The sequence below is a fragment of the Primulina huaijiensis genome, chromosome 7 (genome assembly GCF_012295235.1).
Source record: "Primulina huaijiensis isolate GDHJ02 chromosome 7, ASM1229523v2, whole genome shotgun sequence".
In the NCBI taxonomy this organism is placed as follows: Eukaryota; Viridiplantae; Streptophyta; class Magnoliopsida; order Lamiales; family Gesneriaceae; genus Primulina; species Primulina huaijiensis.
In genome coordinates, this window is record NC_133312.1 from 21,889,023 (window position 1) to 21,902,114 (window position 13,092).

Below are 13,092 nucleotides of genomic sequence, written 5' to 3' on the forward strand. Positions count from 1 at the left end.
GGCACCGGCGATCACCCCCCGCCCTCTTCGGCCCCAGGCCTCACAATTAATGCATTGCAGTTTTCTTCCAAAAGCATATGTATATTGTATATCTTAAATTGTCTTCTTAAAAATTCAAATAAGAGATCCCAAGAAAATTAAAAGAGATATATTCAAAAGAGTTTCAAATGGACATTAAATCACCCTCAATAAACATGTATATTACCCTCAATAATCAGAAATGTTTGACACCCAATGCATGCAATTCGAGATTTTCATAATTTGAAAGAGTTAATGTATGATATAATTCTGTCAAAAGCATTCAATGTATAATTTTTGTCTATTGGGATGTCTTATTTGAATTTTAAATTATAAATAATGCAATATTGTATATTATATTAGAAACCAATCTTATTCTATTTATCTTACTAAATTTATCTAATCCAAAATTGAATTCTGAAACGACTCCTCTTTTCAGCACCACATCTGAGTTGAATCCATCCAAAATGTAATGTTCGTTTAAATTTAAATTTATTCGTTGTTATGAACTACCTACATATGGAAACAACGAGATATTAAATTTGAAATCTGACTTTCATGATCGAGAAGTGAAAAATATTATTTTTTTATTTGTACAAAATTTTAATTATTACATATTTACTAATTTGATAATTTTCTTATATATTACAAAGTTAATGGATACATGATAGTATAAAAATGTCATGTAATGAAAATGATTAAATCAATTCTAAAGAAAGTATGCATCTTATTAGAAGACACTTTATAAAATTTATTGGCATTGCTTTGGAATACACATAGTAAATGTTAAAAAAATAACTTTTCTGATTTATACATAATTTATAGGCTGTTGTGTATATTATGAAGAGATTTTGTAGATAAAATCACAATCAATTTGGATAAAAATATTGATAAAACAATTATTGTTATCATTCAAATGTGTCAAACATGTGTCATGTCACAAAATTGTTTGTGAATGTGGATTTAGATGAAATTACTGAATTTTTTAAAAAAATTTCTCATTAATTTTATTGAATTTGATTTAAAAATATTTTTTTTATCACATGTTAAAAAATAATAATATATAACTTCTCGAAAATTAAAAAATTAAATATGTATTAAGGTTGGTGGTCAACATCAATACACTAAACACAATAAGCATCATGTCATTGTCTTAGACTAACACAATCTAAAATTTTGATATATGATAATGATTATTAGCCAAAAAAATTAATCGACATGTGTTGTATTTAAGAAAGTTTTTTAAATTAACGAAAAAATAATTTTATTTTTATTTTTTATAACTATATTATTTTTTCAATTTAAATGTCTATTCATTTTTCACTTTTTTAATAATATCATGATAAGGCACAAATGTTAATAGGAATTTATGAAGTCCCATTAATATTACACCTTGAATGAATACCAAATATTCATATTTGTACAAATTCAATATTCATAACCATCATGAAAGATTGAGTAGCTGCTACGCCTGTCTCTTGCTTCTCTATCAGCCTACAGCAAAAGAAATGTAAAGTAAATGAAAAACAACTTCGAATCGCGATAACAAACATTGCGATTTCAAATAAATTATACATGCGAATGTGATAGTTGCCTAGCTCACATGCATGAGTGAGCGAACTGTTCATGTTGAATCTTTCAAAAGAATGGTATTTAAATTACGTTGAAATTAAAGGGAACATCGTGACAGAGCTTAATTACCCTTGCTATCATCCTTTCGAAAGCTTCAGGTCCATTCTCTTCTATGTATTTTTCTGCAGCAGTTAAAATATCATCTGGCTTGCTGAAGGCATCCTTTATCCGAGGAATGTACCATATTTTAACCTGAGGATTCTTGTAAAACGGTCTTATGTAATTCTCGTACACGTACGCTGCCCCGTTGAAGTAAGGCAGCACCAACCAGCATATCGCCATCAACTTCGCGTAAGACCAAATCGGAAACCTAATAGNTCTATGAAATGATTTCTTGTATTTTCAACAGATTTATGACAATATTATAACTGATATATATAATTGCAAACAGCCTTCCCTGCATTTTTTTTAACTTAATAAGTTTTACAAAGATTTATAAAGCTTGCGATTTATGATCAAGTGAGAACAACTATGATTTTCAACTATGTTCTCATAGTGAGAACAACTATGATTTTATTGCTCTAGTTTTATGATTGTTTTTAAAATAAACCTATTGAATACTTTTTAGCTTTTGTTTTATATACCTATAGTGCAAACTGGTCTCGTAACACGTACAATATCTACATCCAGTATCTTTTCAAAAGTGGTTTACAACTGCTCCTAAATTTTTATATTTAGAAATGGTTGAAAACTGCTCTCTTATTGACAAGGTATAGGAACGGAGGACAACCATTCTTACTGCCAACTGTGTCCAAAGTGGTTTGACACCGGTCCTATATTTCTTGCTCCTATATCGATGCCATATAGGAGTGATTTGCAACCGCTCTTAAAGTTGTGATATGCACGACGTGTATGATCGGTGTCAAACCGCTCTTCAGTTGCTACCATCAATAGCGGTTGCAAAGCACTCTTATATTAATGGCGTGTAGGAACGGTGAATGACCGTTCTTACACTTTACTGTTTTTAGAACGCTTTGAAGAGGCTCCTAAATGCACAGCTACGGGAGCGGTCCAAAACCGTTGTAATATTCACAATATGTACAATTGGTTTCAAACCGCTCTTTAATTGGCAACATCAATAGCGGTTGCAAATCGCTCTTATAACCATGGCATGTAGGAGCGGTGTAAGACCGTTCTTATACTTCACGCCTTTTAGAACACTTTGAAAGGTTCCTAAATACACAACTACAAAAACGGTTCGAAACTGTTGTAAATATGCGTGATGGTACGAGCATTATCAAACCGCACCTAAAATAAACAATAGAAGCGGTTCTTCAACTTGTAACACCGGTTGAAAAAACCGCTTCTATAAGATATAAGGTCATCAATAAGAGGAGTGATTTTGCAACCGGTGGTAAAGTGATGGAGCGGTTAAAAACCGATCTTAAAATTGAAAAAAAAAACAGCTTCTGGAAACACTTTTTTTTGTAGTGATTCCCGTGGAAGAAGACTAAAATGGAAAAATATAAATTAAAGTACTAAGACTATTAATTGACCGATAATTACAGACCAAAAAATGAAAAATATGCAAATTTATTACACGACCAAAATTGTTCGTCCCCTTCATCGGATTTTCTACGTAACAGAAAATTTGCAAGAATATAAAATAAACGACTCACAGTGGGAAAACAAGGGAGACCAAAGGCCTGAAAATCAAGAAATAGTTCAAGTTAGGAATATTTAAATAATCAACCAATCAAGATATTTAAATTAAATAAAAACATTCTGCATATTATACGTACATGGCAAGAACATCAATATTCTTTGCCACCACTGAAAAAATATTGTCTCCAGAGCCCATCAGGAATTTGTTTTGGTTTCTTACAACCTTTGACGGATGTTTGATGAATTGAGAAAGGATTGGAAGCTAATTTGATCACTTGCTTTGTATGTTTGAGAAATGCTAGTTAAATGAAATGATTCGTGCATGTTTTGTGGCTAAAAGTTGTGTGAAAAGGTTAAATTTGAAAATTTCAAGTGCATAAAAAGGTGATCAGAAGAAATATTGGGGCAAAATTTACGGAGATTATAATGCTTCACATATAAAGAGGCACCGAAATTTTGACTATGGACACCACTTATAATATATAAGTCGATTCTTTTAAGAAATTAAAAAATTCAATATTATTTAAGAAATTAAAAAATTCTATATTATTTGAAAAATCTTGTTCGATATATATATCACAAAAACTTTTGTGAGATGGTTTCATGAGTCAATTTTGTGATACAAATATTCTATTTGGATCACTCATGAAAAAATATTACTTTTTATGCTAAAAGTATAACTTATTTATTGTTAATATGAGCAGAGTTGACCCGTCGGATAAAGATCCGTGAAACTGTTTCGCTTACAATATACAATATATATTGTTTGATGATGATGATAAAAATTTATATATTAAAATATGTACAAAAGTAACATCATTCTATTATTTTTATAATATTATTATATTTTGGTAATTATCATAACAAAAAAAAATATAAAAGCAAATTTTAATATTTTTAAACTTCATTATCTTATTTTATCCAAACACTTCGTTTTATTTGACGGTTCATGAGCTATTAAAACAATTTAAAATACAGAAATTTATAAGGTATTTCAAATAAATATAACGACACACCTCCTTGAAATCGATTATAAAATGTCATTAAAATTTGCATGCAATGGTCAATATTCTTGGATTCTATCGATTAGCATCAACATTGCACACATACATACACATCTTGGGGTGACGTATTCTTGTCCATATTATCAGTATCTTGCAGTCTCACATATTTATTTCCGTAAACGGGTCATTCCGATCAATACTTAAAGTGAAAAGTAATATTTTTAGCATATTTTATTTTAAAAATCGAGTCGGATTCGAGATCTATCTCACAAAATCAACTCGTGTGATCGTGTTACGAGAGTTTTTGTATTTTTTATATAGCAAGCCCATAAATATTGCATCATTTATTGATGTCCCATATTATTCTTAGAGAAATTATTTTGTTCAAGTCATCAAGTGCAGCTTTAGTGTTCTACCCCACCAACTGGTGCGAAGCTTTTTATGATAAGAAAATGAAATTAAACGTAATTGTCAATTTCTTCTTTAGACTTCAAATAAAAGTGATTCGAGAAAGTAGGATATACTTTGGTCTTGCTAAAACATATATAGATAAGAAAAAATAAAAAAATGTCGTGTCTAGGTATTGCAAATAACACCAAAACTTTTGTAAAACGATTTCACGAGTCAATTTTGTAATATAGATCTCCTATTTGGATCATCCATGAAAAAACATTATTTTTTATGCTAAAAATATTACATATAATTATAAATATGGACAGAACTGACCCGTCTCACTGATCGATACCGTCTCACAAAAGACATATTAGTCGAAAATATAGAACTAAAATAAGATTGTTATGAGAATCAACTTCCACATAATATATTCCAAATATATAATATATATTATTATTGTTGTTGTTGTTGTTATTTTACACATAAATGTTTACAATTTTATTTTTAAGTTTTTATTGATCGAATTTTTTTAAAAAAAAATTCGATTTCCCCCACTTTTGGTAAAACTTGGAGCTCTATTCCTGATTCACACCTTACCAAACGTTCTTTCATTTTTGCGTATTTGTGTGAAAGTTACTAAATTCCCATGAACCATATAAAAAATTTCGTCATGTATATAGTATGTTACTTGAGTTTCTTGTATTATTATTTTTGTATAAGAGAGATAAGCTCTAAACACATTAAACATATGAGAGGGAAATAAAAAAATACATATGTTATTTTATGAAAAATATAATTAACTCGTATGGTTTTTTGTGTATGACTGACACCCGCAACCGTTATTTTTTGTGTGTACTTTGTAAATCTCTCGGTAAACGTAGTAGTATTTTACAAAACACTCTAGCTACGTAAACTGCACATGACAAATCTTATGTGACAGACTTGCCTATGCTGGTAAGAGAAATCGAACACATTACTATTAACCAAATACTCATATACTCCATCACAGCAATAATTTTGTTTGAGGAAATATATGTCGAGTTTTTGAATCGAACTCAATTAGTGTAATCCATCATTTAAGGCCCAGCAAGTTGAGATACCATTCTTTCACCAAAAAAAGGATTGTAATAATATGATTTAATTTCCTTTTGTGTAAGATTTTTTTACCCTATAATTCTTTATAATTTATGGAGTACTTCAATAAGCTATCTGTCAAATTACAAGCGAAAATATAAATCGTGCATGCCATACAACTAGCTAGGTTGCTTATTAGATTAACGTGAGCTCATGGCATAGGTCAGCCTTCAAATAATTCAAGATCGGTCGTTTCTCTACTTTTAGCTTATGTAGTATGATATAATTATTAAATTATATAGTCTGAAAAACAGCTATTTTTTAATCTTTAAAAGTAAAAATATATTATTATTTTAAAAAAATTTATTCTATTTTTAAGTATTTGTTTGAGAGTTTATAATAATTTTGATTAGATTTAGAAACTGTTATAAATCATCATCATTACATAAAAAAGATAAAAGATAAGAGAGAATTAATATCAATAATTCATAAAAGTCAACAATATCGAACTCAATCACTCTATATATATAGTAAAATAATAGAATACAAATATTATCTTTTTATATTTAACTCGATCACAAAATTTCAAATCNTATTATTTCTATTATAAATAAATTAGTTTGAATTGTGAATTTAAATGTAGGTCCTTATGATCATTAAATAATATTCATTAACATATATATCTTTATTTGTTTGTTTTTCATATATTAATTAATTAATAGAATCTAAAATAAATTAAAGAAAATTGAAATTTAACCTTCATTTTTTAGTGTGAAATTTACACTAAAATAAAAAATATTGAAATTTACATTTCATTTTTAAAAAATGAACTATATCTGTGAGAACCGGATTTTTTTCCATCTTGTAATTAATAAGTGTAAGAGATTTTTAGCATAGGATTTTGTTTAGTATTTTATAAGGTTAGGCTTAAGGGAAATATTTGTAAGGAAGTGGTAGGATTTGATTTTTTGTATATTAATAAGATTTGCACCTTGGGATTTAATTGTTGAAAATCTTGGTTACCAAGTCAAAATATACCTACAACAAGGCAAGCATGGGGTAGAGACCATCCAAGGCTAGAGGAATCAATGCATGGACCTAGCAATTTTCGAAATTATCACATGCAAGAATAAACTATAAAGAAATTGGAAACAAATCCCATATTTTAGCCATCATATTTTCGAGAATGGCAAGGTCAATTGGAGCCAATATTAGGGGATTTGATATGATTTTTGGTATGATTTTAGTCCCAAATTTAGCTCAACCCTCCTCACCTATAAATACCCCATCACCCCATCATTCTTTGCATCCCTATATCTCGAAATTCCTTGCTGCCAATTTCGAGAATTCAGCAGTTATCCCAAGCCAAAAATCCACTCAAAGTCATCCAAGAAAAACCAAGCCGAAGTGCCGCCGAAGTGAAGAACTAGGAGCGACCTATTCCCGAGCTAAGCCTCCACGTTTTCTTAACATTCAATACACTGTAAGTGGGCTGTTTTAAATCTTAAATTTTCGGTTTATGCAACTTAAATTTTCGGTTTTTGATTTTAAAAATTTGGTCGAGCTCCGTCTCTCGTTTATACGTTTTTGAAATTTTGGTACGTTTTATGTTTTGATACTGTGAAAATTCCCTGAAATTGGGTGGAATTCCAACATATGGCCCTTCACGGTGGGATAGAACCGTTTTATGGCCTCGCCCCCTTAGAGGATTAAAACTTAGGGACTGACGTCAGTAAACCGTTAAAGGTGAAAAATCGCAGTGTTATTATGTTACGAATACGATGTTACGATTATGAAAAGCATGCTGCATTTATACGTTATGTTTTCGAAAATGTTATAAAATTTTATGTTGTGTTCGAAATTCCCCCATTTACTGAGTATTTCTAAAAATACTCATCCCATTACTCTCCCCTCCCAGATAAGTCCGAAGAACAGGTTGAGGATGAAGAATCCGAGCAGTTCTGGGGATGGTGAATCTCAAGAATTAGATTAAGTTTAAGATAGTATTAATATGCAGTTTTACGTTTCCGCATTTATTTCTGTTGTTTAGAAATTTTTGGTTGTAAAAGACAATGTTTCCTTTGAGTTGAAATTATGATCTATAAACTGGTTCAGTTTATACTGTGCTACGAAAGGCTTGTTGTTTCGATTGTGTGATTGTTAAACAACGCCGGTGTCAATCCCGAGTTTCGGGGCGTGACAATATCTTTATTTTAAAAATAATTATTTTTTGTTTTATTTATCCGTTTTTACTTTTTGTTTGATTTACCAACTCTATTTTACTTTTTTTGCTATTCCTTTGTATTTTTTTTTCTATTAATTTTTTGGATGTTCTTTTGTTTTATTTTTATTTTCTATTAATTAACAATTTTAAAATCAATCGAATAAAAATGAAGTTTAAACTCTTGTTTAAAATTTTATAATTATCCAATTTTTGAGTAAGTCTTCTGCAAGACGTTATCATGGAAATACATATCTAAGATGGGTTGACTTTTTTCATTATTTAATGTTAATGTATTTTAAAATAAATAAAATGAAGATGAAGTTTACACTCTTGTTTAAAATTTTATGATTATCTAATTTTTGAGCAGATATTCTGTGAGACGGTTTCATAGATATATATCCATTAGACGAGTCGATCCAGTCATTTACGGAATGAAAAACAATGTTTTTTCATGGTTCGGGTTGGATAAGAGACATGTTTCAGAAAATTGACCCGTGAAACATCCTCATAAGAGTTTATGTGCCAATTTTATTTTTAATTTGAGTAAATCAACATTCATGAATAACATAAATAATAATAACAACAACAACAATAATAATAAATAAATAAATAAATATCGCTTTGTTTGTTTGTTTTTTTTCATATATTAATTAATAGATTCTAAAATAAATTGAAAAAAAAAAATTAATTTAGTATATTTTTTTAAATGAAATTTACATTCTATTTAAAAAAAATTAAAATAGTAATAATATTAATAATAAATAAATGTTTTTTCTCGTCTATTAATGACTTGTAAAATAATTTGGGAAAAAATAAAATTTAGCCACCATTTTTTGGAATGAAATTTAAATTTAGCCTTTATTTTTTGGAATGAAATTTACACTGCATTTTTTTTAAAAAACTATATCCATAATGAAATTTAAAATAATAATAATAATAAATACATATTTTATTGTTAGTTTTTCCCAATTAATGAAAACGAACAGAAAATGACATGTATTTATTAATATTATTTAACGAAGATAAGGACATATATGTAAATTCACACCATTGTATTAGAGTTTCAAATTTATTAGTCGTGTATTATTTACGTTATTAATGGATGTTAATTTACTCAAGTTAAAAATAAAAATTGGCACAAAAGCTCTTATAAGACTGTTTCACAGGTCAGTAGCTTGACGTATGANTTGGAATGAAATTTAAATTTAGCCTTTATTTTTTGGAATGAAATTTACACTGCATTTTTTTTAAAAAAACTATATCCATAATGAAATTTAAAATAATAATAATAATAATAAATACATATTTTATTGTTAGTTTTTCCCAATTAATGAAAACGAACAGAAAATGACATGTATTTATTAATATTATTTAACGAAGATAAGGACATATATGTAAATTCACACCATTGTATTAGAGTTTCAAATTTATTAGTCGTGTATTATTTACGTTATTAATGGATGTTAATTTACTCAAGTTAAAAATAAAAATTGGCACAAAAGCTCTTATAAGACTGTTTCACAGGTCAGTAGCTTGACGTATGAGAACTTCCCAAGGGTTCACCCATCATGCATGCTTAACCCAACAAAATTGAATGATAGTAAAAGATTAATATTTTAGTTCAAACATTTTTTGATCTTTATGTTAAAAGTTATATTTGTTAACCAAGACACGAATTTTATTTATTACAATTGTGATCTACCGTACAAAGCTCTATACTAAATTAGTGGTGAATAAAATAAAGATTGCACTGGCGTGAGTGTCAATATGCCAAACCGTAAAACCCTGTGTGTGACAAACATAATTAATTGTTTGGTACCATAAGAGAACACTTCAAAAAAAACAAAATGAGTTTAAAATGATTTTATGTGTAATAATTGCTCTTATATACATCAAAGTGATATAAAAATGAGAAATAAAAATGAATTCAAATTATTTTATGTAAAACAAATTGCTCTTACATCTATTGTTATTTAAAATGATTTATAAATTTTTTAAAATTTTCTTATGTTTTTTAAATATTTTTTTCTCGAAAAATAAAAGTTTTTTTTAAAAGATTACAATTATATTAATGTTTTATGCCCTGTCAAATTTTCATCAATAAATACTTGTAGCTACTTTTTCAAGGATGTGATTTGTGTATATAACTTTATAACTTCAAAATATATTATGAGAAATTTAGAAATTATGATTGTTGTAAAAAAAAATTGATAAATTTGTTTTTTTTTGTTTTATTACTTTGAATACTCATAGTCTGATTTTTAATTTACAGATTTAAAGTTGTGATATTAAAATAGGTGTCACAGTGATATTCAAAATATAGTTCTAATTATGAATCACATTAATAAATATTTTTATGTTANCCTTGTATATATAACCAATTAGTTAATTAGTATAGAGACCGGGTCGTAGTTTTGTTGGTCTCATCAGTTACCTTTTGAGTTTTGCCTCTAAACTAAGGTTTGAATCTCGCTCACCTATATGCTAAATATATTCAGCTCCAAGTTGGTCAAACAAAGTGAACCGCGGCCATTCTCGATCCTACTTGAAGTTACCGAGTCTCATGCTCTCTTTCGTGGAGGACAAGTCAAATTTCCCTATAAGAATGAGCTCCCAACCACAGCAAACTACACAGAAAACACATTCAAAAACAAAACAAAAAAAACTGTAATCGTGATAATGGGGGAAGTGAAGCTACTTGGTTGTTGGCGAAGCCCATTCAGCTGGAGAGTGGAAATGGCGCTGAAACTCAAAGGAGTAGAATATGAATACGTAGAAGAAGATCTAAGCAACAAGTCCCCTCTACTTCTTCAAAGCAATCCAGTTCACAAAAAGATTCCTGTCTTGCTACATAATGCTAAGCCAATCCCCGAGTCATTGGTGATTCTTGAATACATCGATGAAACTTGGGAAAATGGGCGGCCCATCTTGCCGAAAAATCCTTATGACAGAGCCATGGCGCGCTTCTGGGCTAAATTCTTTGACGAGACGGTACTAATTCTTTTTTATCTTCCATGTTTTATTCTATTCCTGCTATATATATCGAGTTTCTTTAGCGGCAAGTGATGCAATATAATATAAATTCTTTTACTTATATTCGAACTCTGTATGAAATCATTATGACTGGTTTTTTTCCTTTCTTGCTTAATATTTGTGATGATTCGTTTAATTTGAAAATCAAATCAGTATCTCAATGGATTGTTCTCGTGCTAACTTAATAGCATGTATTCTTAATGAGATGTAAACTGGTTAATTTTTGTTTTTGTTTTTGTTTTCAGTGCTTGCCAGCATTTATGAAGGCTTATCTGAGTGCAGAGGAGGAGCAAGTAAAGGCTAAGGAAGAAGTAGAAAAATTGCTAAAATTTCTTGACGATGAACTGAAAGGCAAAAAATTCTTCGGGGGAGATAGCATTGGATTTGTTGATATTGCTGGCAATTTTCTTGCCTATTGGTGTGTGATTATTGCTGAACTGGTGGGAATCGAACTCATAACCAAGGATAAGTTTCCAAACTTGTGTGCTTGGATCGAGGAGTACTTGAACTCGAGCTTTGTTAAGCAACATATGCCTGATCGGGAAAAATTGACCGAGAGTTTACGGGCTCGGTTTCAAAAGACTAGCACTGCTAAGTGAGAACCGTATGTTTTATTTGCTATGGGAGTAAACCTAAAGCTAGATTTGTTGCAATAAGTTTGGGTCTTTTGCTTATTTCGTTGGGTTTGTATTCGATCGGTGCTTTTCTATGAATTTGAAGTTCCATTATAAGATTGAAACAATAAATGTTTTTTTACATATTCTTTTTTGATATTTGGGTTGTTTATTTTTAAAAAAATTGTAAAGCGTTTGGAAAAAAAATAAATTCTGAATCTCGAAATTAAATAATCTAATCTTGATAAAAAAAAAATAATTTTTGTTCAAATTAAAACAACCGAAAGTCATTAAAAAATCATTTGTTATTTTCAGCAATTTCAGACAAAAAAATAATATTTAAAATGAAATTGAGATAATAAAGACAGTAGAGAGACGATTTTGCGTGATTTATGATGTAGTATAATGTATTTGAATGAATGAAATAATTTGTAAATGAGACTGGTATTTATACATTAATTTTTTTTTATTGCACTAGAATTTTAATTAATTTTATTAAACAAAACATTTAAAAATAAATAAATTAAAATTTATTAAACAAAAAATTTTAAAATTTAAAAAATGGGGTGGGTAATATATTAAACAATTTATTTAAAAAAAATAAAAATAAAGGGTGGGAAGCATTTATGGGAAAAAGTTGTTAAAAAAAACTTCTTTAAACAATCAAAAGTACTCGTGATATTTGTTGTGAAAAAGTAACAAAATTTACGGTAAAAAGTAAAAATCTCAAACTCTCAAAATTATCACACTACACACTTTATAATATTTTTCTCTCAACTCAATTGTGATTTTCTTCACAAATGAGAGATCTATTTATAGAAAATCTTTACAAATAATCCAAAAATAAAATCATCATTACCTACATCATCACACACTAATTTTCAATATTTACAACTCTTATTTTCAACATTCAAATATTCAACATACACATTTTAAATATTAATTTTCAACACTCCCCCTTGTGATGATGATCATGATATGATGATGTCTTCATTACGTGTTTTTGTACTGCCTCATTAAAAACCTTACTAGGAAAAATCCATTGAGATAAAAATCATAGTAAGGGAAAAAGAGTGCAGTCACGTAAACTCCCCCTCATGTTGATACGAACAATTCTTCACAAATTTCGTAGATTGCGCATCCCAATATTATATATGTGCTTTCTGAATATTGTCGTAGGAAGTGCCTTTGTGAAGAGATCTGATGAGTTTTCACTTGATTGAATGTGACGAACATCAATACATTTATTCTTCTCAAGCTCTTTGGTGAATGCGAAGAACTTAGGAGGAATATGTTTAGTTCTGTCGCTTTTTATGTATCCTTCTTTCATTTGAGCAACACATGCAGCATTATCTTCATATAGTATCACAGGCTTCTCGTCGAATGATAATCCGCATGAGATTTGGATATGTTGGGTCATTGATTTTAACCACACACATTCACGGCTTGCTTCATGTAGTGCAATAATCTCGGCATGATTTGATGAAGTTGTTAC

General features: G+C 29.0%; 2 protein-coding genes across 2 annotated transcripts; one reads left to right on the plus strand and one right to left on the minus strand.

Moving 5' to 3' along the window:
* Positions 1 to 1,363: 1,363 nt before the first annotated feature.
* On the minus strand, positions 1,364 to 3,665 carry LOC140980416 (HVA22-like protein a). The gene is given in 5 exon segments (XM_073446218.1): positions 1,364 to 1,512; positions 1,720 to 2,042; positions 2,248 to 2,270; positions 3,270 to 3,296; positions 3,393 to 3,665. Coding segments are annotated over 5 exon segments (498 nt in total). The 5' UTR covers positions 3,452 to 3,665; the 3' UTR covers positions 1,364 to 1,446.
* A 6,809-nt stretch (positions 3,666 to 10,474) lies between these two features.
* On the plus strand, positions 10,475 to 11,741 carry LOC140981535 (probable glutathione S-transferase). Its single transcript, XM_073447970.1, has 2 exons — positions 10,475 to 10,941; positions 11,229 to 11,741. Exons 1-2 carry the CDS (start codon positions 10,630 to 10,632, stop codon positions 11,580 to 11,582), a joined length of 666 nt encoding a protein of 221 aa, XP_073304071.1. The 5' UTR covers positions 10,475 to 10,629; the 3' UTR covers positions 11,583 to 11,741.
* Positions 11,742 to 13,092: the final 1,351 nt, after the last annotated feature.